The following is a 26948-nucleotide window of genomic DNA, read 5'->3' as shown; positions in this document are numbered from 1 at the left end:
TCAATTTCTCAGAGAGCGGACATAGGGATTTCTGCTTTAACCATCACCCCAGATCGAGAGAATGTGGTGGACTTTACAACACGTTACATGGACTACTCAGTGGGAGTACTACTTCGAAGAGCTGAAAAGACAGTGGATATGTTTGCCTGTCTTGCACCATTTGATCTCTCTCTATGGGCTTGCATTGCTGGCACAGTCCTTCTTGTGGGGCTTCTGGTCTACCTTCTGAATTGGCTTAATCCCCCACGATTACAAATGGGATCAATGAGTTCTACTACTCTCTACAACTCCATGTGGTTTGTGTATGGATCCTTTGTACAGCAAGGTAAGGAGAAAAAATTACATTTTTATATGAAAAAGGAATGTGATGCTTCAATTGCCATGATTTCAGTTAAGATGTGTTGTATCTGTATCTGACATTGGTAAGTGTTCAAAGGGTCTTCACAGTCATGCTTCAAACAGAGCATTTCCTTCTTTTTCCTAGTGGATCTCAAACACAGCAGGTTTTCAACAAAAAACTAGTTCATTATCTTTTGATGTTTAGTTCAATATCATCACCAAAGCCAAAAAAATAAATGTCAGAGGTAAGGTTCACAAGAAACTCGGAATCCTCCCTAAACTCTGACATTCTGAGAAATAGCCTTATTGGAATGAAACTACTTACTGGAGCACATACTAGTTAATTATTTACATCTGTAAGAGAGGTTGGACATGTTCTTTGTTCAGAGACATTATTTCATGTATTGAAAAATATTCATTGGCAGTGAAAAGACTTTGATTAAGATTCTTATAGTAAATTTTATATTTTATCTTTAATATATAATATTTAACAATGGTTTAACTTACAATTTCACTATATTCTAAAAAATGGGCATTGTTTTATATTCAATATCCAAGCTGCCCTGCTCTTTAAACTAGTGAATTCCTTGTCTTTGATCACTTTAGAATTAGAATAGTATTTATTGAACTTCTTAATTGGGACTACTACCACCATGGAGAATGAAATAATAAAATACTTAGGCAATTAATAGTTTCTTGCAAACTTGTCACATGTATTGAAGAGGAGAAATATGTATCACAGTGGAGACATATGATGCTTTTGCCTTAATGTTTACAACTCTCAATAGCATCTTACTTTTTATTCGTACTTGCTATTGGATCTTCCACTAAATTTTATTCTTTCTATTCTCATTTAACTAATCACAAGGTTTGTCTAGACCAGCGGTTCTCAACCTGTGGGTTGCGACCCCTCTGGGGGTCAAACGACCCTTTCACAGGGGTTGCCTAAGACCATCGGAAAACACATATATAATTACATATTGTTTTTATGATTAATCACTATGCTTTAATTATGTTCAATTTGTAACAATGAAAATACATCCTGCATATCAGATATTTACATTATGATTCATAACAGTAGCAAAATTACAGTTATGAAGTAGCAATGAAAAAAATTTTATGGTTGGGGGTCACCACAACATGAGGAACTGTATTAAAGGGTCGCGGCATTAGGAAGGCTGAGAACCACTGGTCTAGACTCTTCGCCGCCACTTTCTCACTTCTAATCTATTTTGAAAACCTTTGTAAGTATGCTTCTCCTTCTGCCTTTCCTCAAGGGTTCTGACTTAGGTTACATTTGTCACAGACATTTTTAGTCAATGCATTAATCACTAACCCAGTAGATATTTAATTAATGCTATTTATTTAAGCTAGAACTTTGCTGGACACTGAGTATATAATTGTGAACAAAAGAGTTTTTGCCATCATTGAGCTACAAATCTAGTGTGACACAAACATGTAAACAAACAATTATAAGTGCTGTAATAGATGTAAGTACAATCTGCTATGAGAATAAAGGGATAGGAAGGCTCAATATATCTTATGTGGCAAAGAAGGCTTTTGAATTAAACTACATATACAAAGACGCAATAATGAACTATTTAAAGAGCTTGTTGAAAAAGAGGATGGTAAAAAGGAGACAGAAATGGGTAGGATAAAATTTAATATAAAGAAATAAAAGAGAAATTAGGATAAATTGTGCAGCATAGAGCTGGTAAAGATGTGGTTGAAGATATATTTATTATTATCAAGAGCTTGAACTTGATTTTTACAGAAATAATCTGCTATTTAAAGGTATTAAGTAAGGAAAAACATGTTCAAATTTGTAACATACAAATATTTTTATTATAATAGGTTGAAATGGGTAATGTGGAAAGTGAATAAAATTTTAAGAGTATTATAATAACTAAGAAAGGAGTTTATGTGCTTCCACGAAGGTAAGGTGGCATTGGGAATCAAGAGAAGGCTATTTTATGAATTGGAATCAATAGAACTTGGTTAATTATATAATGGTATTGTGATTGATGCTGAAGGAGGGGAATGAAGCAGTTTTATCCTAAGGTTCTGGATTGGGAAATTAGGTGTATTATATGATAATGTCTTTTAATGATAAAATGAAAAACAGAAAGAACAAGTGTGATGGGGAAGATGATACATTCATTTTGGTGCGAGTAGAGATATCTTTGAAACATCCATGGAGATATTTCTATTGTTTGTTAGTGGTTTGATATTTTTTTCAGAAGCACATGAAAGACATCTGGGCTAAATATATACTTAGAAGATATTAGCATGTAGGAGATAATTGAAGCTATAGAAGTAAGATCACACAGTGTATTTGTTCTAATCATATTCCTAATTGAGGACCACTGGCTCAGAAAGGGCCTAAGAGAGTGCCCTAAGGAAAAGAATGGGTAGAGGAGCGCTCAATGGTAACTGATAAGGAGTGATGGAAAGATACAAGTACCATGTATATATAGCATGCAGTGGAATACACACCAAATAAAACCAGTATTTAAAGATGGAGCGTTTGGTCCTCTGTGTTAAACATTTCAAATAATCAAGTAGAAAAGTGTTCATTGGATTTAGCTTGCTTTTGGTAGTGTTCCAGTGACTATAACTACATAATAAACTCCTCCAAAACTTTCTGATTCTGTAGGTCAGAATTTAGACAAGATATAATGAGGATGGATTGTCTTTACTCAATGATGTCTGAGATCTCAGTTACACAACTCAAAGTCTGGAAGCTTTGAGTTCATGTCTGGTAGTTGATGCTGGTTGAGGACTAGTAGCCTCAGTTTTCTTTTATTTTCTCTTGTCATGGGACAGTTTGGTCTTTCCCACAAGATGATGGTGATTTCTTCATAGAAATTATTCCAAAAGGAGAGAAAAGAGTGAATGAAACAGAAGAATTTTGTGGTCTGTTAGGGACTACAAACCTGTATGATGGTGTGAGTTCCTTTTCCAAGGAACATCCTGGCTGTGCCCACTTCATGGTTCTGTTATGAGAATAAAAATGTTTAAAAATCATGATATTATTAGATAAAATAGCTTATATACGTGTCACATAAGTGTTTGCTAAATAAATTAAACATAAAAACAAATTAGGTTCAGCCTTGGTTAGTTAGGCACATGAGAAATGTGCTTAAGAAGGCAAATGGTTTCAGATTATTGGTGAGATAATGGTAGATTCTGGGGTGCAGAGAACAATGAAAATAAAATAGAAAGACCAATAATGAGAATATAGTAAAGAGTGAGACTGGAAAGTAATAAAATAGTATTGAGAGAGCATAGAGTTCTTGATGAGACTAAAGAACAAAAGTAGAAACAATTTGAAGAATTTGAAGTTTGTATTTATAAAATGAGACTAAAATAGGACAGTAGAGGAGAAGTTATAGGTGTGTGGATGTGGATTCTTGAAGTTAAGAGTTGGTAAAAAGTTTCAAAGCTGATCAAGAAATTGAGAGCCCAGAGGATTAGATGAACCATCTGTAGTAATGGCAGCTTGGACTGGAGAGGAAGGAAATGGGCCATGTGCCAACGTTGTCAATAAATGAGGGGAGAGAACTAAGATGTTGATAGACATGTGCATTGGCTAAAAATAAAAGACGGTATAGCTAGATGTTGTTAACCTCTGTTTTCATGTTATTATTTCCGTTTCATCCAATTTTATGTATATGGTTTTAATGATCATCAATATGCAGATAACTCCCAAATTTACATTACATCCTTGAATTTTAGTTGTGCATACCTAACTGCTCACTAGACCACTCTCTGGATATATATCACAAATTTCAACATGCCAATAATTGAATGATTTTATACTTTTAACTTTTGTAGTCTCTCTTATTCTCTATTCCAGTTGATGTATTACCAACCACTCAAACATATATGTTCAAAACTTTGAAAACAGTTAGATTTTTCCTTTTTCTTTCTTAAGCTTATATTCAACCATAGTCAAGGTCTGCGAAATTTATCTCCTACATATTTCCAGGGGTATAAATCTCTTCTCACCTAAGAGGGACAAGGTCTAGATCAGGGGTGGGCAACCCCTAACACACGTGCCAAACATGGCACGTCAGTAACTTTTGCTGGCACACGAAACCCTCTCTTAAAATCTTCCATTTACAATTGTGAATATTTGTTCTCAGTGATGAATTTTGTTAAGTCTCGTAATAGGAGTAGCCTGACGGATGAAAGTAGTAGCTCATGCATATCTCTGAAGGTCACGAAATATAAGTCTGATGTAAAAATCTCTGTCATCAGTGATTCAGCAGCAAAAGTCCCACTGATAATATCAAACGGAGTCATAAAGTTTTCTGTCGGACTATCAGTGTACGTGTATACATTAAAAAATAAATGTATTTTTCATCATCATATACTGTGTTTTTGTCACTTGAATGAATTTTATTATTTTTTCAAGGTTCTTTACATACGTACACCTTAAGAGATATCAAGTAGGCATAACATGTTCTCAGAAAATTAGGGCTGGCATGCAAAAAATTTGAGTAAGAGATTTTGCTGATATTGGCATGCACTTACAAAAAGGCTGTCCACCCCTGGCCTAAATTGTTTCCTAGATGAGGCCAGTTGCATTTCTCATTGGAACTGTAGGAATCTCCTAATAGTCTTTTATAATTTTGTTCCCTGAAAATATATACTCCACATACTTGCGTATATATCCAAGTTACTACTGTCATGGAGAGGGCTTTCTACATAATTCCTATTCTTCAAATATTTTCTTGGCTTCCCAATTATTACCTTTTAAAAGTTATTCAGAGCATGAACAATGTCCTACCATGCGGCTGTTGTTCAGTGCTCAGTTCTACTCTCTTATCACTCATATAGCACATTTAATTGTCCAGTTACTCCAAATTGCTTTGTCTCTTGAACACAAGACAAGACTCTGTAATGTCTCTCTGCTTTGCTTCTGTTTCTTCCAATTCCTGAAATGTCTTCATTACCTGCTTAATCTCTATCCCCACCTGATTTCATGTGGCAAATTTCTATGCATCCTCTAATTAGTGCTTTGGCCCTGGTTGGGTGGCTCAGTTTGTTGGAGTGTCATATCATACACCAAAATGTTGCAGATTCAATCCCCAGTTGAGCTAGTACAGGAGGCAACTGATCTTTCTCACTCTCTATATCTTAAAATCAATTTAAAAAACCATATAATTCTTGCTTGGAAGTCTTTCCTAAGATTATGGATCATCTATGTTCCCTAAGATATATTTATATTATTATGAACAATAGTATGAATGCCTTTATTTTTCAATTTTCATCACCTGAGTCCTTTGAACACAAGGCAGTGTCCTTTTTAGTCCTTTTTATCTTTATGGTTCTTTTGCCAATAGTTTTGTGCCTTGTACATAGTAAGTGTTTAATAAATGCATACTGATAAATTAAGTGAATAAATAAATGCAAAATACTTCACTAAATCAAGCATAACGTTAAGAGCAGCATTGTGTTTATTAGACTGCGATCTGTTTCTGGACAAGCTAAAACTCACTAAACCAAACAAAATTATATAAGATGTGTCTACAGGTATATTCTACCAAGTGACTATGATGACAAACATATAAATAAGCATTATTTGTGAAGATGTTAACAGGCTTATGTACTGGCTTTCTGAATTATGAATTTTGCTTCTAAGTGGCCAAATTTCAGTAAGTTTTAGAGCACACCCAAGACAAAAAGATAAGTAAACTTACCCATATGATTACCATGGTCTTTCAGTTCTATAAATATGCAGCAGATATCAAAAGTTATAAATATTTTAAGCACTTTTGTAACCCAACTGTGCCCTTAAATAAGTTGTACAGCCTGTAGGTTGATTATACATTTATACAAATTCATGATGACAGACAATACTGAATTGCATATGATAACTTCATCTTTGAAATGCTGCTATTCTTCCACTTGCTAACAATAAAAAAGTGAATTCATTAAAAGATACCAAGAGCGTCATTACACTTTGATTAAAAATAAATTAAGGTAAGGCTCATAAACTCGAAGCAAAAGAAAATCAATCAATGGGAGTGCCCATACACAGGCAATGAAATTGGAATTACTAATAATTTCTAATAAAAATATAACCTTTTAATAAGAAGTACAACTATTATTTCAAAATTACAATCTTTATTGGGTCACCAGACCAGATTAATAGGGATAAAGAGGCATTTCATGTATTATTAGATAGATTTCTGAAAAAAAAGAGTTCAGAAACAGCTAAAAGCAGAAAAATGTTAAATATATTTGAGTTGTTTACTAATCTGGATTTTTTTTTTTAAATCTGTCACTTCAAAGCATTTCGGAAAACAGCTCAGGGAATCCAACTGTGCAAAAGCAGTATGGTCCATTATTGTGATAAACTTAGTACATCTGTTTGGCTGGAACATTAGAGCTTGTGAATTAGGTAGTGAAATGCATGAATGAAAGCCCAATTTTATGCCAGTGATATTGTCAGTTTATATCTTCCCTTATCTCCATGTCTACATGCATCTCTCTACAATAAATACACTTTTAAAAAATCTATCCCAAGTTGCTTTGGTCCAGTGGATAGAGTGTCAGCTTGTGGACTGAAGGGTCCCAGGTTTGATTCCAGGTTAAGGGTGCAGGCTCTATCTCCAGACCTGAACAGGGAGCATGCAGGAGGCAACCAATTGATGTGTCTCTGTCACATCAATGTTTTCTTCTCTCTGTCTCTCCCCTTCTGTTCCACTCTCTCTAAAAATCAATGGAAAAATATCCTTGGGTGAGTATTAACCCCGCCCCCCCAAAAAATCTGGGGGTTTAAGTTTTGAAGATCCCTTATATTTAGTTAATGGGCAGTGACTCTTCATAACATCTGGGCCACAGAGGGCCTCTGTGACTTGTTCACATATGTGGCTGTATGTAATTTGTTTTCTGTTTACTTAAAAAATAATTTTGAAGGAAACTTCATACTTTATCTCAGATGGTTTTGTCTGATTCTATTAAGTATAAGTATTTATACTCATGTAAAATATTTAGAGCTATCAATATTTGTACCAGGAACAGTAGGAGCAAAACAAAAACAAGGAATCACTACATTAAATGGTTTAATAAACATTTCTTGGGTATGTGCCATGCCTAACCTAGATGTTTTTAATATAGCCATAAATAAGGAAAGCTTCCAGGATTGTTCAACTCCATGGAAGTGGACCATAGCCAAGTTGGAACCAAATAAACCACTTCTGATGAGAGAAGCAGACAGAAGGAGTAAAATAGGAATATTTCTTTGGTAGCTTTCTTAAAGGTCAAATTGGTCCACAGATTCTAGTAATAAATGGAACAAAGGACCTTTAGGAATGGTAGAAGATAACTTGATGACTGCTGCACAAGCGTTAAAACGAGAGGCAACCCGCTGGCTTTGAGATCCCCAGACAATCTTTGGAAGAAAATAAAGAGCTCTCCCCACCGCCAGATGGATTGCACTATTACAGAGAATCACAACTTTCTCATTTCCACAAAGGAAAGAGTTAGACATTCCCTATTGCATCAGAAAGAGCTTACTGATGAGAGAGCATCTCTTTAAAACTAAAAAAGAAATCCATTTCAATAGTGTAGCTATCAAATACAAGAAATTTACCAATGTCCTAGTCACAAAACCCCTAAGGATTCAAGCCTTGAAATGCAGTCAATAAAATTATTCCTTTGTAATGTTATATTCCTTCACATTAAATTTGAATATAACAAAAATGATATTGGCTAGCTCTGTTGTTTACTGACCCTAATGAACATGGGAAAAATGAGTGTAATTCCCAGTGACAGGTTAACTGCATTACAGAGACAAGTTTATTTCTACTTTCTGTTCTTACAGATATTAGCTCAAAAAAGCTCTCAGTAATTTTTATTTAGAGTTGAACAACATCTCTGTTGTTGCTAATTATGATTGGCAGTCCTTCCCGAAGAGAGCGCCAAGCCCTCTGAGTGCTGTCACAGCCACTTGAGAATTTCCCCATGCTGATTTAAAACACGACGAGGTGCTCATTTTCTTTCTTTTTATCACCAGGATCCTCCACCACTGAAGAAAACAAAAAGTTGAACATTTAAGCTTTCAGAGATTCAAACTCTATTATTGTGGGTATGTGGATCCAGGTATTTGTGTGACTAAAAAACAATGCCATGATGCTCAGATGCAAATCCACTGAGTACATTCCCAATGAAATGTCATGAGCTCCTAAGCAATTATTCCATGAACTATATGCACACAATGTGCCTTGAGTTTTACTAATTTTAATACCAGCTCTTCTTGATTTGAGCCAGAAAATGAGTGTAATTCCCAGTGACAGGTTAACTGGATTACAGAGACAAGTTTATTTCTACTTTCTGTTCTTACAGATATTAGCTCAAAAAAGCTCCCAGTAATTTTTATTTAGAGTTGAACAACATCTCTGTTGTTGCTAATTATGATTTCTTGTGCTGAACTGGGCTTTTGAAGAATTCAAAGCAATCAAAGAGCCTGGCCAATGTGGCTCAATGGTTGAGCATTGACCTATAAACCCGTAGGTAACAGTTCTATTCCCGGACAGGAGACATGACTGGGTGTGAACTCGATCCCCAGCAGGGGGCATGCAGGAGGCAGCCAATCAGTGTTTCTCTCTTATCATTGATGTTTCTCTCCTTTTCCCTTACTCTCTGAAATCAATAAAAATGCATCTTTTAAGATAATCAAGAAATTCAGATTTCTGCTTATAAAATGCTTATTAAAAAAACTAATATAAACAATATTTTCTGGACTAGTCTGAACTACTTATGAGTATACACCATGGTAAAACGTTATTTTACTATTTAACAAAACAGAGGAGTTTAACATAGACATTAACAAAAAATCAAAAGGTAACTTTAAGGTATCCTGAGTTGATTTTTCTTTTTCCCCAAAGTACTATAAAAAATAGATTTTTAAAAATATAAATTTAAATGATAGAAAAAGGCAGATGACATAGGTCCTTTAAAATAGGATTGATACCATACTGTAGAACTCAGTGTTTCCACAGTACCATATCACAATACCCCTCTACTTAAGAATAAGAATTGGGACAGACATCACCAAAGATAAATTTAATCTAATGGTGAATTAGGATTGATCAAAATGAAAGTATAGGGCTCAACGGACTACAGGTGATAGACCATCAGCTTACGATACAAATTTGGAAATTCAATTTTTGTTTGCCCAGAATCCATTTTTCTTCTTCATCCATTAATCTGTAGTCAGAAGTTTAATATGATGGCTCTATTTCTAAAAGTATGGGTAACTGACCACAGTTTTTAATCAACGTGTTTTGTAAATTAAGGCTCAGCATTTAACCTAAGATGCATTTAGCTTTAAGATGCATGCTTATAAGCCAACTAGAATGCGCATCATGCTGAATTTAGGATTCCCAGCTCTGTTATAAAACTGATGGTAATAAAGTCCTGTGATACTTTTGTTAAATATCTTTAGATGTGGCACAGCCTTTATTTGATTTTTTTACAATTACAAGGTAGAGAAATTTCAATGTGTAATATAAAGTATAAATTCACATATGTCCATTATTTATAAACTATATTTTTATGTCAATTGTTCTTTTTTGTATCAAGATTTAACAAAAGACCAGTGCATGACCCAACTTTCACATAAAATGTAGACACATAGCATTGCTCTTTGATTTGTGGCTGTGTTCAAAATTTATAGTTTCTTTATATTTACAACTCTGTCCCTTAGACCCTAAATTATCAATCCATTTGGGATAGCTGCACAGTTTGTTCTGTCTGCTTCAGTTGTTTTCTAGCCCTTAATGTTTATATCATGTTCAAGCTCTACTTTAGCACATCCTAAAAGTACTCTTCTGACTTTGCTTTTTAAAATTCTTTGTTATCTCAGAAACATTTGTTTGGACATTCAATAAGAATTACTTATCTAGTCACAAGGGTGAGTAGGACAGCATGATGTCTATCTTCATGGAGCATTCAATGTTCAGGAGAAGCAAACTAGTAAAAACACAGCTCTGTCATAGAATGATTATCATGCTAAGGAAAGCACAAGTCATGAGGGGCATGGGGTTTTCAGATATGTTGAATTAGGTCAAATACATACCTACTTATGACCTATTAAAGGAAGGAACACAGACTAGGAACTGTTTTTGTTTTGTTTTGTTTCTTACCTAGTAAAAATGGAAGAAATGACTTGTCCAGTTAACTTATTTGATCTTTGCTCTCTGAGGTATAAAGTGTCAGATTATTTTTAAATTTTCTTTTAGCTATAAGAGTGTGTAATTTTATAATATAATATCTAGTTAAAAAACTGTTTTTACTTAACTTTATTATTTTTTAAATTTTATTGATTTGAGAGAGAGAGAGAGAGAGAAACATCAGTTGGTTGTTCCACTTATATATGCACTCATTGGTTGATTCTTGTATGTGCCCTGATTTAAAGATCAAACCTGCAACCTTGGTGTATTGGGATGGAACTCTAGTCAACTGAGCTATCTGGCCAGAGCTAAACAACTGTTTATATCTTTGTGTTTTTCTTGAGAGATAGTTCAGTTTTAATCCAGTAATCTACCACTTAGTTGCTATGTGATACTGGACAAGTTTCTTAACTTCTAGGTGCCTCAGTTCCCCAGGTAATAATTACATAATTCGTTACTTATTTAAAAACTTAAGAGTTCATGGATATAAAGCACTTAAAACTGTGTGCATAATACAAAATAGACACTCAACATTATAACTATTATTTCCTCATTGTTTTGCAGGCCCTAGCAAGAAATGAAATCAGTCACAGTGTTTAATGTTTATATACTCATCGTTATCTCTCAGAAAATAAACATTATTTTAAGGAAACGTGTTATAATTAGGCATAAGGAAATGTATTTGGAAAACTAATCTAGCTAAAGAAAATGCTTATAATAAAAACCATATACGTACAAATCCATAATAACTTTGTTACTCAACTAGATGTGAAAAACTGTAAGAACATTTTTTTCTTATGTAAGCACATCATTATTACACAGGATTTGTGATAAGCTGTATATAACACAACATGGCCAAAGATGCAACAAATTATTGAACCCAAATTGAGTTGAATTATAAGTTTTGCCCAAGGATGCTTTTAACTTATGTATTAAGTCCTTTGAGGCTCTGATTTTCTTATTTGGAAAAATGTCTATTCAGACTCTCTGCCCAATTTTTAATTGATTTTTTTTTGTATTAAGTTGTATGAGTTTTTTATACATTTTGGATATTAACCCCTTATCAGATATGTGATTTGCAAATATTTTCTCCCAGTGGGTTGCCTTTTTATTTTGTTGATGGTTTTCTTTGCTTTGCAGAAGATTTTTTTGTTGGGTTTTTTTGTTTGTTTGTTTGTTTTTTACATCAATGGTATTTTATATTAGTTTCAGGTGAACAGCATAGTGATTAGACAATCATATACTTTACAAAGTGATCTTTCTGATATGTCAAGTACTCATCTGACACCATACATAGTTACTACAATACTAGAGGCCTGGTGCACAGTTTCATGCACCGGTGGGGTCCCTCAGCCTGGCCTGCGCCTTCTCGCAATCTGGGACCCCTCAGGGGATGTAGTACTACATGAAGCGGCAGGCAGCCAAGGAGGAGCCCGAGCCCAGGCTGGGCACTGCACTGCTCCTGCTCATTCCGGCCCCACTGCGCCTGCCACTGCCACCACTACCTCCACTCAGTAGTGCTGCTGCAGAGGTGGCAAGGCGCGTGCTGCCACAGCTGTGCTTACCAGCCATGAGCCTAGCATCTGGTGCCTGTCGGTCAGCTGAGCAGTGCGCTTGCTGTGGGAGTGTGCTGACCACCAGGGGGCAGCTCCTACATCCTTAGCGCTGCTGAGGAGGCAGGGGAGGCTCCCACCACCACCGCTGTACTGGCAGCCACCAGCCTGACTTGTGGCTGAGCAGAGCTCCCCATGTGAGAGCGCAATGACCACCAGAGGGCAGCTCCTGCATTGAGCGTCTGCCCCTTGGTGGTCAGTGTGCAACATAGTGACTGGTTGACCAATCAACCAGTCGTTCAGTCGCTGAGACTTTTATATTTATACTAGAGGCCCAGTGCACAAAAACTTGTGCACTCAGGGGGAGAGGGGTCCCTCAGCCTGGCCTGTGCCCTCTCACAGTCTGGGACCCCTTGGGGGATGACCACCTGCTGACTTAGGCCTGCTCCCCGGGGGATTGGACCTAAGATGGCAATCAGACATCCCTCTGGCAGCCCGGCAGCCATCGGGGGATGTCACTTGTCAGCGGGGAGCAGACCTAAGCTGCAGTCGGACATCCTTAGCACTGCTGAGGAGGCAGGAGAGGCTCCCACCACCACCGATGTACTGGCAGCCACCAGCCTGGCTTGTGGCTGAGCAGAGCTCCCCATGTGAGAGCGCAATGACCACCAGAGGGCAGCTCCTGCACTGAGCGTCTGCCCCCTGGTGGTCAGTGTGTGTCATAGTGAACAGTCATTCCCAGTCTTTCTGCTGTTAGAGTCAGTTTGCATATTACCCTGTTACTATATAGGATAGCGGCCTGGTGCACGGGTGAAGGCCGGCTGGTTTGCCCTGAAGGGTGTCCCGGATCAGGGTGGGGGTCCCGCTTGAGTGCCTGGCCAGCCTGGATGAGTGGATGATGGCTGTTTGAAGCTGGTCACACCCCCTTCAGGGTGGGGGTCCCCACCCTGGCCAGTCTGGGTGAGGGGCTGAGGGCCGTTTTCAGGCTGGTGGGTGACTGAAGTAACCAGCCTCTCCTTTTTTTCTTTTTTTTTAATTCTGGGATTTATTTACCTTCATGGCTGTCACTGGAGCTGAGAGCCAGCTCCAGCTCTGAGGCCCGGATCCAGCTTGAGGCCTCGGCTGCTGAAAGCAGGTATCTGGGATTTGTTTGGCTTCTATAATTGAAACACTGTTGCAATTCCAGTTCTGAGACCTCGGCTGGCTGAAAGCAGGTATCTGGGGTTTGTTTAGCTTCTATAATTGAAACATAGTTGCTTTCAGAGCTGTTGCTTTCAGGCTCAGAGCCGGGGCCGTGGCAAGCGGGGAACCTTGGCTTCCTCCATCACCGGGGCAACCAAGCCTCATGTTCGCTTCAGCTTCATGGCTGCCAGCCGCCATCTTGGTTGGCAGTTAATTTGCATATCGCCCTGATTAGCCAATGGGAAGCGTATCAGAGGTATGGTTAATTACCCTATTTGTCTTTTATTGGATAGGACTAGAGGCCTGGTGCATGAAATTTGTTCACGGGGGCTGGGGCAGATCCCCTCAGCCCAGCCTTCACCCTCTCCAGATTGGACATCCCTTGGACATCCCTCTCACAATCCTGGACCACTGGCTCTTAACTGCTCACCTGCCTGCCTGCTTGATTGCCCTTAACTGCCCCCCCCCACTGGCCTGGTCACCCCCAATGGCCCCCCAACTGGCCTGGTTGCCCCTAACTGGCCCCCCACCAGCCTGGTCACCCCACAGAGCCTACTGTTTGGTCTTTTGGTCATACCTCATTGCCCCCCCCCGATGGCCTGGTCATCCCATTCAGCCTGCTGTTCAGTCGTTTGGTCATCTCTCACTGCCCCCCCGCCGGCCCGGTCACCCCACACATCCTACTATTCAGTAGTCCATCCGGGTGTTTTTGTTGTGACGGCCCCTGGCTATTTATGTATTAGGATATTATTGACTCTGTGTTCTATGCTGTACTTTACATCCCCATTACTACTTTGTAACTACCAACTTGTACTTCTTAATCCTTTCACCTTTTTCACCCAGCCCTCCAAATCCCCTCTGCTTAGGCAACCATCAGTCTGCTCTCTGTGCAGAAGTTTTTTTTGTTTGATGTAGACCCACTTATTTATTTTTGCTTTTGTTGCCTTTGCTTTAGGGGTCAAATGAAAAAAAAAATCTCCAAGTCTTATGTCAAGGTGCTTATTGCCTATGTTTTCGTTACATTCAAGTCTTTAAACCATTTACGTTAATTTTTTGTATGGTATAAGATAGTGTTTTGGTTTCATTCTTTTGCAATGTTAATAATTATTTGATAGTTGAATATATAAATAAAAGTAATCTGTTCTATCATCCTATCTAATAAAGAGGTAATATGCAAATGGACCACCACTCCAACACACAAGATGGCCACCCCCATGTGGTCAAAGATGGCTGGCACCATGTGGACACAAGATGGACGGCAGGGGAGGGCAGTTGTGGGCGATCAGGCCAGCAGGGGAGGGCAGATAAGAGGGACCAGGCCTGCAGGGGAGGGCAGTTGGGGGCAACCAGGCTGGCAGGGGAGGGCAGTTGGGGGCAACCAGACCTCCAGGGGAGGGCAGTTCGAGGTGACCAGGCCTGCAGGGGAGGGCAGTTGGAAGTGACCAGGCCTGCAGGGGAGGGCAGTTGGAGGTGACCAGACCTGCAGGGGAGGGCAGTTGGAGGTGACCAGGCCTGCAGGGGAGGGCAGTTGGGGGCAATCAGGCTGGCAGGGGAGCAGTTAGGCATCGATCAGGCTGGCAGGGGAGAGGTTAGGGGCAATCAGGCAGGCAGGCTGGGGAGTAGTTGGGAGCCAGCAGTCCTGGATTGTGAGTGGATGTCCCAGATTGGAGAGGGTGCAGGCTGGCTGAGGGACACACACACACACACACACACACACACACACACACACACACACACACCCTGTGCATGAATTTCATGTACCGGTCCTCTATTATAAATATAACATGTTAAATACTATGCTAATATTTTTATTTCATTGATAGAATGCCTTTAAACTTAAGGGAATTGCTGAACTATGGTTTCATTGTTAATACATACGTAATACTTATATTGTAAATACCTTTGAAATATAATACATAGGAAAGTTATAAATAATATAGTTTAGTGTATGACCCCATTATTTTATATTATTGCAGCACTGGAATGTATAACATTGATATAAGGATAATTTTAAGATGAAAATGATATCTCAATAATCAGCAAAATTTGTAATTTTGATCTGAGAAAATCAAAGCACTTGATAGAATTTTGAGTTAAATTTGAAGAAAATGCCAGTCCATTATATCAAAGGTTAATTTTAAGTCAAAACCATCATCATGTGGTTGGTGTGGATCAATTGCCTAGGTGTCACCAGTGCACTAAAAGGTTGCCAATTTGATTCCTGATCGGGCACATGCCCAAGTTGCAGGCTCAATCCCCAGTAAGGGGTATGCAGGAGGCAGCTGATCCTTGTTTTGCTCTTAAATTGATGTTTCTCTCTCTACTTCTCCCTTCCTCTCTTTCTAAAATCAATTTTTAGAAATTAAAACCATCTTTGGTATTATTTGATCAACATTACTAATTTTAAAAATTGTATTACATTTTTAAAATTCTTGAAAAGGAATAAAAGACATTTGGATATTTTTCCAAAAATTGTTTTAATACAGTTTTGCTGAGAAAAACGACCAAGTTCCTAAAGCAGCAGTCATTTGTTGCCTGGAGTAGAAATTTTTGAGTTGTCTATATTTTAAATGGTGGTTGCCCTAAATTTTGTCTCTTAATGAAGTTATCTGGAAAGTCATGAAGAATTGCTGATGGCATTCTATTCTAACTTAGATCCTTTTTAATATGATGGTCTCTTCTTTCTTTCTAAATATGAAAGTAGTTTTGCTGTATCAGCAGAGAGGGTCTGCAAGCACCATATTTCTGTACTATTCCTATACTCTTCGAAGAGCTAAGTTACTTAGTCTTCAGTCCTTTGCCTTACATCACCACCCAAGGAGTGTTATAATCCTCTAGAAATGCATTGCCTGGAGTGTGGCACTGCTTAATAAATCACTCCATCTATTTGTCTTTCTCTTGACATATATCTAGCAGCAGGAAGCATTATCCCTGTGACAATGTTAAGTTCTATTGACATTTTCTCTTAATTAACTACACCACTGGCTACAAATTTTACATTGGGAATAAATTCCCTTTATTTAATTCTGTCTTGAACAAAGCAGTGTGAGATGTATCATGCATTCATTGTCATAACAGATATTGAAATAAGCGAAATGTCATTGTTACTTTACCAGAAAACCAGTTTATTCTGCTGAGAACACAACAAACAGAATTGTCTTTAGAATTATATTACATTATTTTTTCATTAGACAAATGACTAATTAGACAAATACATTTGTTTTTGTTAGATGTCTTAAGGAATATACAAGAGCTCTATTGTATGTGCTCAGTTCCTCTGTGATACATATCCCTTCAGCCAACTGAATGTGTGTTATGTACACTTTTATAAATGGAGAGAAACATTTCCTTTCAGATTAAACATGTTTTATATACCTTAAAACTATTTGTTTTACGGTATATAAAAATTAAAATCATCTATTTATTCAACATTTATTGGATGCCTATAATGTGACAGGCGCCCTTCAAACTCCTGGGGATACCTGCATGAGGAAAACAAATATAAGCCCTCATGGAGCTTATATGTAGGTGAGTGAAGAAAGACAGGGAACAAACAATAAGGATGATAGATAAATAAATTACATCATATATCAGAGCTCAAGTACCATAGAAAAAGTAGCTCAAAGTGAGAGGAATTTCAAGTATATGTAGAAGAGTTGCAATTTTCAATGGGATCATTGAAGTAAGCTACTCTGAGAATTTAATGTTGGAACAAAAACCTGGAAGATAGGAAGGAATGTGCTGTGTACACATCTGGGGGAATGGTGGTCATGTATAGGGAACCACATAGGCGAAGGCCTGCTCTAAGAGGTCACAGTAGCTTACTAGCAGGTGAGGTTAGGAGGTCCATGGATTCAGATGAGATTGGCATTGTCGACTTTAGCTTCTACTTTGAAATAATGAAGAATCACTGGTGTGTTTTTAGCAGAAGAGTGGCAGGACAGAAATTTAGACAAATATAAATTGTTACGGAGACCATTAACTGACAATTTATTCTATGTCTGTTCTGTTTTCAAATTCTCCAGCATGACTGAAAATTTAATAATCGTTTTAAAAAAACTGTAGATTACATATTTATTTTATAGGTGTGTGAATGTTTATCTATGTAGATAGATATATGTTGCTTTCAAAAATATATCCATCCATGAAACCTTTAAAAAACCTTAACTCTAAGATTCAGCCACACTCCTTTCTACTCAACAGATCAAGCAAATATGGTTACCCATAGCAGACAACAAATCAACAGTAAGTCAAAAGGTACATGTTACTCCCAGCTTTACTTGTGGTGACAGCCCCTGAGAAAACCATTCTTTTCTAAGTAATCTTCCCCAGCGCTCTTGGTTGGGAGGGAGCAGAGAGAAGAGCAAAAGGAATGGCATTCTCAGTTTATTTCTTCCTTCTCAACCTCCCGTCATTTTTCTGGGAACAATAAACAGTATGTTGCCAAAACTATTCTAGTTTTGTAATATATATTACATATAATTTTTAATATATATATTTTTTTCTGTGCCAAACCAAACTACTAATAATGTCTTTCTTTTAGCATAGTATTAAGTAAGTCCCTTGTTCCTAAATCATCAGTTATAAGTTTCTCTATAGAAAAGTCTAAAGGAATTGAAGATTTTTTCTTATTTACTTGGAATATGAAAATAAATAAATGAATATATATATATATATATATATATATATATATATATATACACACACACACACACACACACACACACACACTCCCCTTTATCCAAAAAGTTCTTAAAATCTGCTAACATTTATAATAACACTGGACTCTTTTGCTTCTCTCACAGAAAAAAAAATCAATAATATTTACTCCCAATTTTTCTTGTCAAGGCCAGCTCTTTGATTTAAAACTTTTTTGATTTTTAAATCCTCAGTCATTTGGTCACAAAAGTCCATCTGGCGTATAAGATTGAATAGACACTAGCTTTAGCCACAGTAGGAATCTGTAAACTCAGCATAATACATTTTTTTGAAAATGACGTACAGTTTATCCACTGGGGCTATACCTAATCTCTAAGCCAGAGGGAAAACAAGCTTGAATCTTCTGTTGACACCAGAAAATAGTGCATCTGGTCCCTCTATAGCGGTTGCAACTAGCTGCATAGATTAGTGATACTTTTGAAAAACTAAATATTTTGAAATGAGTCTTTAATAGTCAGTCTTCCAAATACGGGAAATGGTTTAGGTTAAAGAGTAAAAATTAAAATGTTCACCCTGATGTTCATTGATTTTTCATTTTATCTTCTGAGCTAATATTGATCCAATTGACATTCTACAAATGCTGACTTGAATGAGGATAAGCGAGTTGAAAATTATATTTGATGACCTGAATAATTTATTAAAAGTATAAGCATTAACACTCACTTTAGCACCAGAAACACAATTTTTAATAATGATCTAAGATAATGGATCTTAGGCAGCATCTAAGATGGGTACTTTGAGTTGGAATGAGTGACTTTTGTACTGTTAAATTACATAGAATACTTATCTAACTGATGAACTAAAAAGAATATTTTGGCTAAGATAAAGTCATTTCTGGCACTAAAAGGCAATTGAACATGCATTTACACCCAGGAAAGCTTAGAAGATGAACAGTAATTGCAGAGGTCAAACTTGTAAGCTGGCTGTACTTACTTGTTTCAATCAGTGACTTGACTGCAGTGCAATTTAAACCTCAAATCTGAGACAATCATTGAATTCAGATAGCTTATCAACTGAGAAAATTGTAAATAATAACATAAGCTCATATCCAAGGTATAGATAATTCCATATACCAAGAAAATATCATTAGAAAATGTTAATGAGTTTATGTATCTATATGATAAAAGCCTAAGCGACCATTAAGGCGAACGACCAGAACGACTGGTTGCTCTGATGCCCACTGACAACCAGGGGACAGATGCTCAATGCAGGAGCTGCCCCTTGGTGGTCAGTGTGCTCCCACAGGGGGAGTGCTACTCAGCCAGAAGCTGGGCTCATGGTGGTGGCAGGAGCCTCTCTCACCTCCATGGCAGCGTTAAGGAGTAGCGAGCCGAGCAGTAAGACCAGCTAGCAGGTGGGCAGTAAGGGGCGAGGAGTCTCAGACTGTGAGAGGGTGCAGACTGGGCTGAGCCCACACCCTCGTGCACAAATTTCATGCACCGGGCCTCTAGTATATATATAACAAGTTTATATATATCCTTTAGAAGAATGCCTCCTCCTGTTATCCTATTTAATAATAGACAAACATGGTAATTGACCATACCTTTGCTACTCCTCCCATTGGCTAATCAGTGCGATATGCAAATTAGCCCAACCAAGATGGCAGCTGGCAGCCACGCAGCTGAAACGAGCAGGAGGCTTTCTTGCTCCAGTAATGGAGGAAGCCAAGGTTCCCCGCTCCGAAAGCAACAACGTTTCAATTATAGAAGCTAAAAAAACCCCAGATACCTGCTTTCAGCAGGCCGTGGCCACAGAGCTGGAGCGAGCAGGAGCCTCTCGGCTCTGAGCTCCAGTGACGGCAACAAAGTTTCAATTATAGAAGCTAAACAAACCCCAGATACCTGCTTTCAGCAGGCCATGGCCTCAGACCTGGAGCAAGCAGGAGCCCAGCTCTCAGCTCCAGTTACAGCAACAAAGTTTAAATTATAGAAGGTAAAAAAGTCCCAGAATAAAAAAAAAAAAAAAGGAGAAGCTGGGTGCTTCAGTCGCCCGCCAGCCTGAAAACGGCCCTCAGCCCCTCACCCAGACTGGCCAGGCACCCCAGTGGGGACCCCCACCCTAAAGGGGGTGTGGCCAGCCTGAAAACAGCCCTCAGCCCCTCACCCAGACTGGCAAGGCACCCAAGCGGGACCCCCACCCTGATCCGGGACACCCTTCAGGGCAAACCAGCCGGCCCCCACCCATGCACCAGGCCTCTATTCTATATAGTAAAAGGGTAATATGCAAACTGACCCTAACAGTAGAAAGACTGGGAATGACTGGTCACTATGACACACACTGACCACCAGGGGCCAGACGCTTAGTGCAGGCGCTGCCCTCTGGTGGTAAGTGCACTCCCACATGGGGGAGCTCTGCTCAGCCACAAGCCAGGCTGATGGCTGCCAGTACAGCGGTGGTGGTGGGAGCCTCTCCTGCCTCCTCAGCAGCGCTAAGGATGTCCGACTGCAGCTTAGGTCTGCTCCTCGCTGGCAAGTGGACATCCCCCGATGGCTGCCAGGCTGCCAGAGGGATGTCTGATTGCCATCTTAGGCCCCATCCCCCAGGGAGTAGGCCTAAGCCTCAGGTGGTAATCCCCCAAGGGGTCCCAGACTGTGAGAGGGCACAGGCTGGGTTGAGGGACCCCCCCACCCTGAGTGCACAAATTTTTGTGCACTGAGCCTCTAGTGTAAATATAATAGCTTAATATATTTTATAATACTAATTGATAAAGTTGAAAACAAATATTGTATAACGCACAGGTGGCTGAAAGTAACTAAAAGTAAATGATTTTCAAAAAAAATATATATATAACCAACATTTTTTGTTGTTGTTGTTGTTTGTTTTTGCTTGTAAATAATAGCTAAATGTCCTATAAGATAAGCATTTTCATTTAAAATTAGAATTTTTTATATTTTCTTCTCCTTTATGACATTGTAAAATGCAGCTCAATTTAAAAATATTAAAACATACCAGCAAACACAATGTTTATTAGTTGTGCATTTTCTGTGTCTAATTTATTTTACAAGTCTTTTGGCAATATAATTTTAAAAATATTTGAAATCAGAGAATTCAAAGGAAGCAAAAAATGAAAACAAACACACAAGTAAAATAAAGATATGAGTCCCCCTTAAAAATGTATTTAATTTTTAAGTTGCAACATCTGTCACAGTGCAACATACAGACCTTGTATCATGGAAATGTTCATTTGAAACCTACATGATCCTATTAACCAATGTCACCCCAATAAATTTAGAAAATAAGAAATAAAATGAAACAAATTTCTTAGAAAAAAACTTCAAATGTTATTTTTCCTCCTCTATTTTGCTTTGCGATAAATGATATTTTGGTCATCTCTCTGAAGGGCACAGAGGTGGTGCTGCTTCTTATAGATAAGTTATGAGAAAAATAATGCCACCACCTCCCGCTTTTAAACTGTCTCTTCATAAGAAAGACTTTCCCAAAGATGCTGAATTCTATAACCCTCTCGTTCATTTCTCTTTTTTTTCTTTCAATTTTTAATTCATTGTTGACTAAGTTATGAAAAACAAAGTGGTGGGAGGAATTTCTCTTTTTTTTCTTTCAATTTTTAATTCATTGTTGACTAAGTTATGAAAAACAAAGTGGTGGGAGGAATCCTATGGCAGGTCTGAGAGGTTTGAGGACTGTGATGAAGCTTAGAGGGATCCTCCCAGGCAGATCTTTAAGCACTTTGATCTGCTGCCTTTGATCTTCAGTTTGGCATGTTAGTGCTTATCAAGATGCTATAGCTGGAACAATTCCCCTTAAAACAGAAAGATGTGGAAATTTAAGCTTGAAACAGTTCTCAGGGTTGTATTTTTTTTTTCAAGTTTAAGAAGTACTTTACATTCATCAGTTTATGCATTATCATTTATTCTCCCAAATTTAATATTTTACTCATGATGATAGAGTTTTATCAGTTAATGATCTGGTAGAATATAACTCTCTCTGAGAAGCAGCAAAATGTCACTGTGCCCTTCAGGGAGATTTTCAAAATCACAATGAAAGCATTGTGTTAGATTAGACTTTATAGTTATAAATTTAACAACAGCATTTTATCCAAATAGCTAAATGATCTGTGCTCTTCAGAGCCATTATGAAGGATGGCTCAGAGATTGATAGGCTGTTAAAGGAGACCGGCTGAAGTGGTGCTAGCCTGAAGAACATAAACCACCACCACAACAACAATAAAAGAAAGAATAGGAAAAAGAGACTAAAATAGAAATAAATGTAACAGTATTTAGCACCTGAGTGGTCATTTTCTGTGTCATTATACAGAAAATGTATTAATAATAAGTATATAATAATGGCTTTATACTCTATATAATTTTTAAGTTAAGTGAACAATATATCCTGAACATTAACTTATTCATTTAGGTATTCTTTTGTAGCTTTATTTAACATCTACTGAAGAATCTGTATTATATATGTGGCTTTTTATAATATAAATATATGAAACATTTATGTATATAATTTGTTTTGCCAAATTCCCTATTATTAGATGTTTATAAAATTGTAAAATATCATTCTAGTCGTTCAATATTTGTGCCCATCTTTGGTTATTTTATTAAGAATTTATCCTAGCCGGAGCGCGTTCAGGTGACCGATCGGGAGGCGCGGCAGCGTCGGGCTCCAGCCATGCTGTTCTGGCACACGCAGCCCGAGCACTACAACCAGCACGGCTCCGGCGGCTACCTGCGTGATGTGCTCGCGCTGCCCATCTTCAAGCAGGAGGAGCCCCAGCTGTCCCCCGAGAACGAGGCCCGCCTGCCACCCCTGCAGTACGTGCTGTGTGCTGCCACGTCCCCAGCTGTGAAGCTGCATGAAGAGACACTGACCTACCTCAACCAAGGTCAGTCTTATGAAATTCGGCTGCTGGAGAATCGGAAGCTGGGAGACTTCCAGGATCTGAACACAAAGTACGTCAAGAGCATCATCCGTGTGGTTTTCCATGACCGTCGGCTGCAGTACACAGAGCACCAGCAGCTGGAGGGCTGGCGGTGGAGCCGGCCTGGGGACCGGATCCTGGACCTCGATATTCCACTGTCTGTTGGTATCTTGGACCCCAGGGCCAGCCCGACCCAGCTGAACACAGTCGAGTTTTTGTGGGACCCTTCGAAGAGAGCCTCCGCGTTCATTCAGGTGCACTGCATCAGCACAGAGTTCACCCCAAGGAAGCACGGGGGCGAGAAGGGGGTGCCTTTCCGAGTGCAGATCGACACGTTTAAGCAGAACGAGAATGGGGAGTACGCTGAGCACTTGCACTCCGCCAGCTGCCAGATCAAGGTGTTCAAGCCGAAGGGAGCAGACCGGAAACAAAAGACCGACCGGGAGAAGATGGAGAAGAGAACCGCCCAGGAGAAGGAGAAGTACCAGCGGTCCTATGAAACCACCATTCTCACCGAGTGCTCCCCATGGCCCGACGTGGCCTACCAGGTGAACAGCGCCCCGTCCCCCAGCTACAACGGCTCTCCAAACAGCTTCGGCCTCGGCGAAGGCAGCACCTCACCGACCCACTCCCACCCACTGGAGACCCTGCCCATGGGCAGCGATCACCTGCTCCCGTCCGCCTCCATCCAGGACGCCCAGCAGTGGCTGCACCGCCACAGGTTCTCGCAGTTCTGCCGGCTCTTCGCCAGCTTCTCAGGTGCTGACTTGCTGAAGATGTCTCGAGAGGATCTGGTGCAGATCTGTGGCCCCGCAGATGGGATCCGGCTCTTCAACGCCATCAAAGGCAGGAACGTGAGGCCGAAGATGACCATTTATGTCTGTCAGGAGGTGGAGCAGAGCCGGGCACCCCTGCAGCAGAAGCGGGACGGTGGTGGGGACAGCGGTCTGTGTGTGTACCATGCCATCTTCTTGGAAGAGTTGACCACCTTGGAGTTGATTGAGAAGATCGCCAACCTGTACAGCATCTCCCCACAGCACATCCACCGAGTCTACCGGCAGGGGCCCACAGGCATCCACGTGGTGGTCAGCAACGAGATGGTGCAGAATTTCCAGGATGAATCCTGTTTTGTCCTCAGCACCTTAAAAGCGGAAAGCAGCGATGGCTACCACATCATCCTGAAATGTGGCCTCTGAGCAGCACGGAGCGGCAGCTGCCTCCACCTCCCAGCCCCATCGACCCCCTTGGATGTAGGAATTCACCGTCGGAAGCTGCAGCCTCCCTGGCTAGAAGGGATCTTGCTGATCTAAGAAAGCTGCACACCGGCAGCCAGCAGACACCCACGTAGACCTCTGCATGCAGATCCCACCAGCAGCCAGCAGACACCCACGCAGACCTCTGCATGCAGATCCCCCCGGCTCCTCTCTCCCTTGCTCTGGGCCTCCAGCTTTTGAATGGTCCTTTCCCTACGCCTGCCTCTCTAAAGAGGCCGACAGCGGTGAGCGGGGGCGTCTGGTCTGAAACGCCTTGCTCTCCTAGTTGGAGGCTAGTTCATGGCTGTCTTGTTGCCAATGTGTTGGTTCCTTCTGACCACTCCCCTGCCTCCAGGCAAAGCTCTGCCCCAACCTTCGCTTTCTTCTCTGGTAACTGGCTCCATGGCCAGGACTGCTGACTAGATGGGGGCGATTGGCCACCATCATCTGTCTTCGTGTTCATTTCCGTTCTCGAAGGTCCTGGTGAGCAGCTGTCTGTCCTGCTCTTGGTGGATTGATGGGAGTGGGGTTTACTCCGTGCCTTCTTTCACTTTACCTTGTTCCTAAGGATCTGCTACCACAAAGCCCTGAGATGGGGCACCTCTCTGCGTAGGTGGGCGGACACCACGTATGCGTGTGGGACCTGCCACACAGACCAAGGCCCCGGGAGGGTGGGGAGTGGGTAGAAAGGCTATTTTTAGGCTCATTCTCACCAGTGTAAAAGGGATGAGAACAAAGTAACTCCTGTTGAAAAAAAAAAAAAAAAAAAAAAAGAATTTATCCTAGACGTTCAGGTTCTGAGTTAAATGATATATGTATATCTACACTTTTAAGACTTTTTATATATAATTTCAGCCAAGCATTGGACTATACTACATAGTCACACTTTTTTTTTTATTGTTGACACTTTTACAGATGTCCCCAATTTTCTCTACCTTTGCCCCGCTCCACCCAGCCCCATATTATTGTCTGTGCCCATGGAGTGTCTATGCGTATATGTTTTTTTGTTAATCTCTTCCAGTCTCCTCCACCACTCTTCCCTCTGAGAACTGTCAGTTTGTTCCATTTATCCATGCCTTTGGTCCTATTTTGTTCGGCAGTTTATTTTGTTCATTAGATTCCACATATAAATGAGATTATGTGATATCTGTCTTCCTCTGGCTGGCTTATTTTGCTTAGCATAATAGTCTTCAGGCCATTCATGCTATCACAAAGGGTAAGAGTTCCTTCTTTTTTATAGTTACACTAGAGACCCGGTGCACAAAAATTTGTGCACTCGGGGAGGGAGGGGGGGTCCCTCAGCCCGGCCTGTGCCCTCTCCCAGTCTGGGAACCCTCGGGAGATAACGACCTGCTGGCTTAGGCCTGCTCCCGGGTGGCAGAGGGCAGGCCCAATCCCTAGGTGCAGCCCCTGGTCCGGCTCAGAGCAGGGCCATTTGGGGAGTTGGGGCACCGCCCCATGTCATGCACAGAGCAGGGAGGATCAGGAGGTTGCGATGCCACCCTCAGTCACGCTCAGGGTAAGGCCGATTGGGGGATTGGGGCACCGCCCCCTGTCACACTCAAGGCAGGGTCGATGGGGAGGTTGCGGTGCAACCCCCTGTCACGCACAGAGCAGGGCCAATCAGGGGGTTGGGGCGCTGGCCCCTGTCACTCACAGAGCAGAGCCCATCAGAGGGGTTGGGGCGCCGCCACTCTCACACTCAGGGCAGGGCCGAAGGGGAGGTTATGGCTCTACCCCGTCACACACAGAGCAGGACCCGTTGGGGAGGGGGGCGGGGGGAGGGGGTTGGGGCACCACACCCTGTCACACACAGAGCAGGGCCGATCAGGGGGTTGGGGCACTGCACCCTGTCACACACAGAGCAGGGCTGATCAGGGGGTTGGGGCGCCTTCCCCTGTCCCGAACAGAGCAGGGCGGATAGGGAGGTTGTGGCCCCGCCCCCTGTCGCACACAGAGCCACAGGGCGATCAGGGGGTTCAGGGGGTTTGGGCACTGCCCCCTGTAACACTGATGCCAGTGCCCGGAGGCCTCGCCGCTCCGCTGATCCCCGTGCACTGGGTGTGTGTGTGGGGGGGGAGTGTCCCTCAGCCCAGCCTGCCCCCTCTCATATACTGGGAGCCCTCAGGCGTTGACCCCCATCACCCTCCAATCGCAGGATCGGCCCCTTGCCCAGGCCTGATGCCTCTGGCCTAGGCGTTTGGCCTGGGCAGCGGGGACCCGCAGCTGCAGCGGCCCCACGATCGTGGGCTTTGCTTTAGGCCCAGGCAAGGGACCCCTAGCTCCTGGGACTGCCAGCTTCGACCGTGCCCAGCTCCCATCGCTGGCTCCACCCCTACTTCCTGCTATCACTGGCCAGGGCGGAAAAGGCACCTGATTCTCCTATCATGGCTGGGGGGCAGGGCAAAGGCGGCCCCAGGGCCGCCTTTGCCCTGCCCCCCAGCTCTTAGCTCCCCCCTGGGTTTCCGATCACTGTCAGTGGCAGGGAGCTTCTTCCTGCTTTCCCTTTGGCCTCCCTGCATTGTGCCTACATATGCAAATTAACCGCCATCTTGTTGGCAGTTAACTGCCATCTCAGTTGGCAGTTAATTTGCATATAGCCCTGATTAGCCAATGAAAAGGGTAGCTCGTATGCCAATTACCATTTTTCTCTTTTATTAGTGTTGATAGTATTCCATTGTGTAAATGTACCACAGCTTTTTTTTTTTTTTTTTTTTTTTTTTTTTAATCTACTCCTCTACTGATGGGCACTTGGGCTGTTTCCAGATCTTGGCTATTGTAAATAATGCTGCTATGAACATATATTCTTTCTGATTAATGCTTTAGGATT

General features: G+C 40.9%; 2 protein-coding genes across 2 annotated transcripts in view; both read left to right on the top strand.

Moving 5' to 3' along the window:
• GRID2 (glutamate ionotropic receptor delta type subunit 2) overlaps window positions 1-26948 on the top strand; it is a 1378765-nt gene that overhangs the window by 1043160 nt on the left and 308657 nt on the right. The window contains exon 11 of the mRNA XM_059665394.1: window positions 13-325. Within this exon, the coding sequence (XP_059521377.1) occupies window positions 13-325 (313 nt within the window). The remainder of the gene's footprint in view (window positions 1-12; window positions 326-26948) is intronic.
• On the top strand, window positions 22568-24813 carry LOC132216207 (transcription factor CP2-like protein 1). The gene has a single exon (XM_059665368.1). It carries the CDS (start codon window positions 22616-22618, stop codon window positions 24059-24061), a length of 1446 nt encoding a protein of 481 aa, XP_059521351.1. The 5' UTR covers window positions 22568-22615; the 3' UTR covers window positions 24062-24813.

The sequence above is a fragment of the Myotis daubentonii genome, chromosome 1 (genome assembly GCF_963259705.1).
Source record: "Myotis daubentonii chromosome 1, mMyoDau2.1, whole genome shotgun sequence".
In the NCBI taxonomy this organism is placed as follows: Eukaryota; Metazoa; Chordata; class Mammalia; order Chiroptera; family Vespertilionidae; genus Myotis; species Myotis daubentonii.
This window is presented reverse-complemented; position numbering and strand designations above follow the sequence as displayed.

Coding starts and splice junctions, on each gene's coding strand:
- LOC132216207 (XM_059665368.1), top strand. CDS start 22,616: ATGCTGTTCTGGCACACGCAGCCCGAGCACTACAACCAGCACGGCTCC.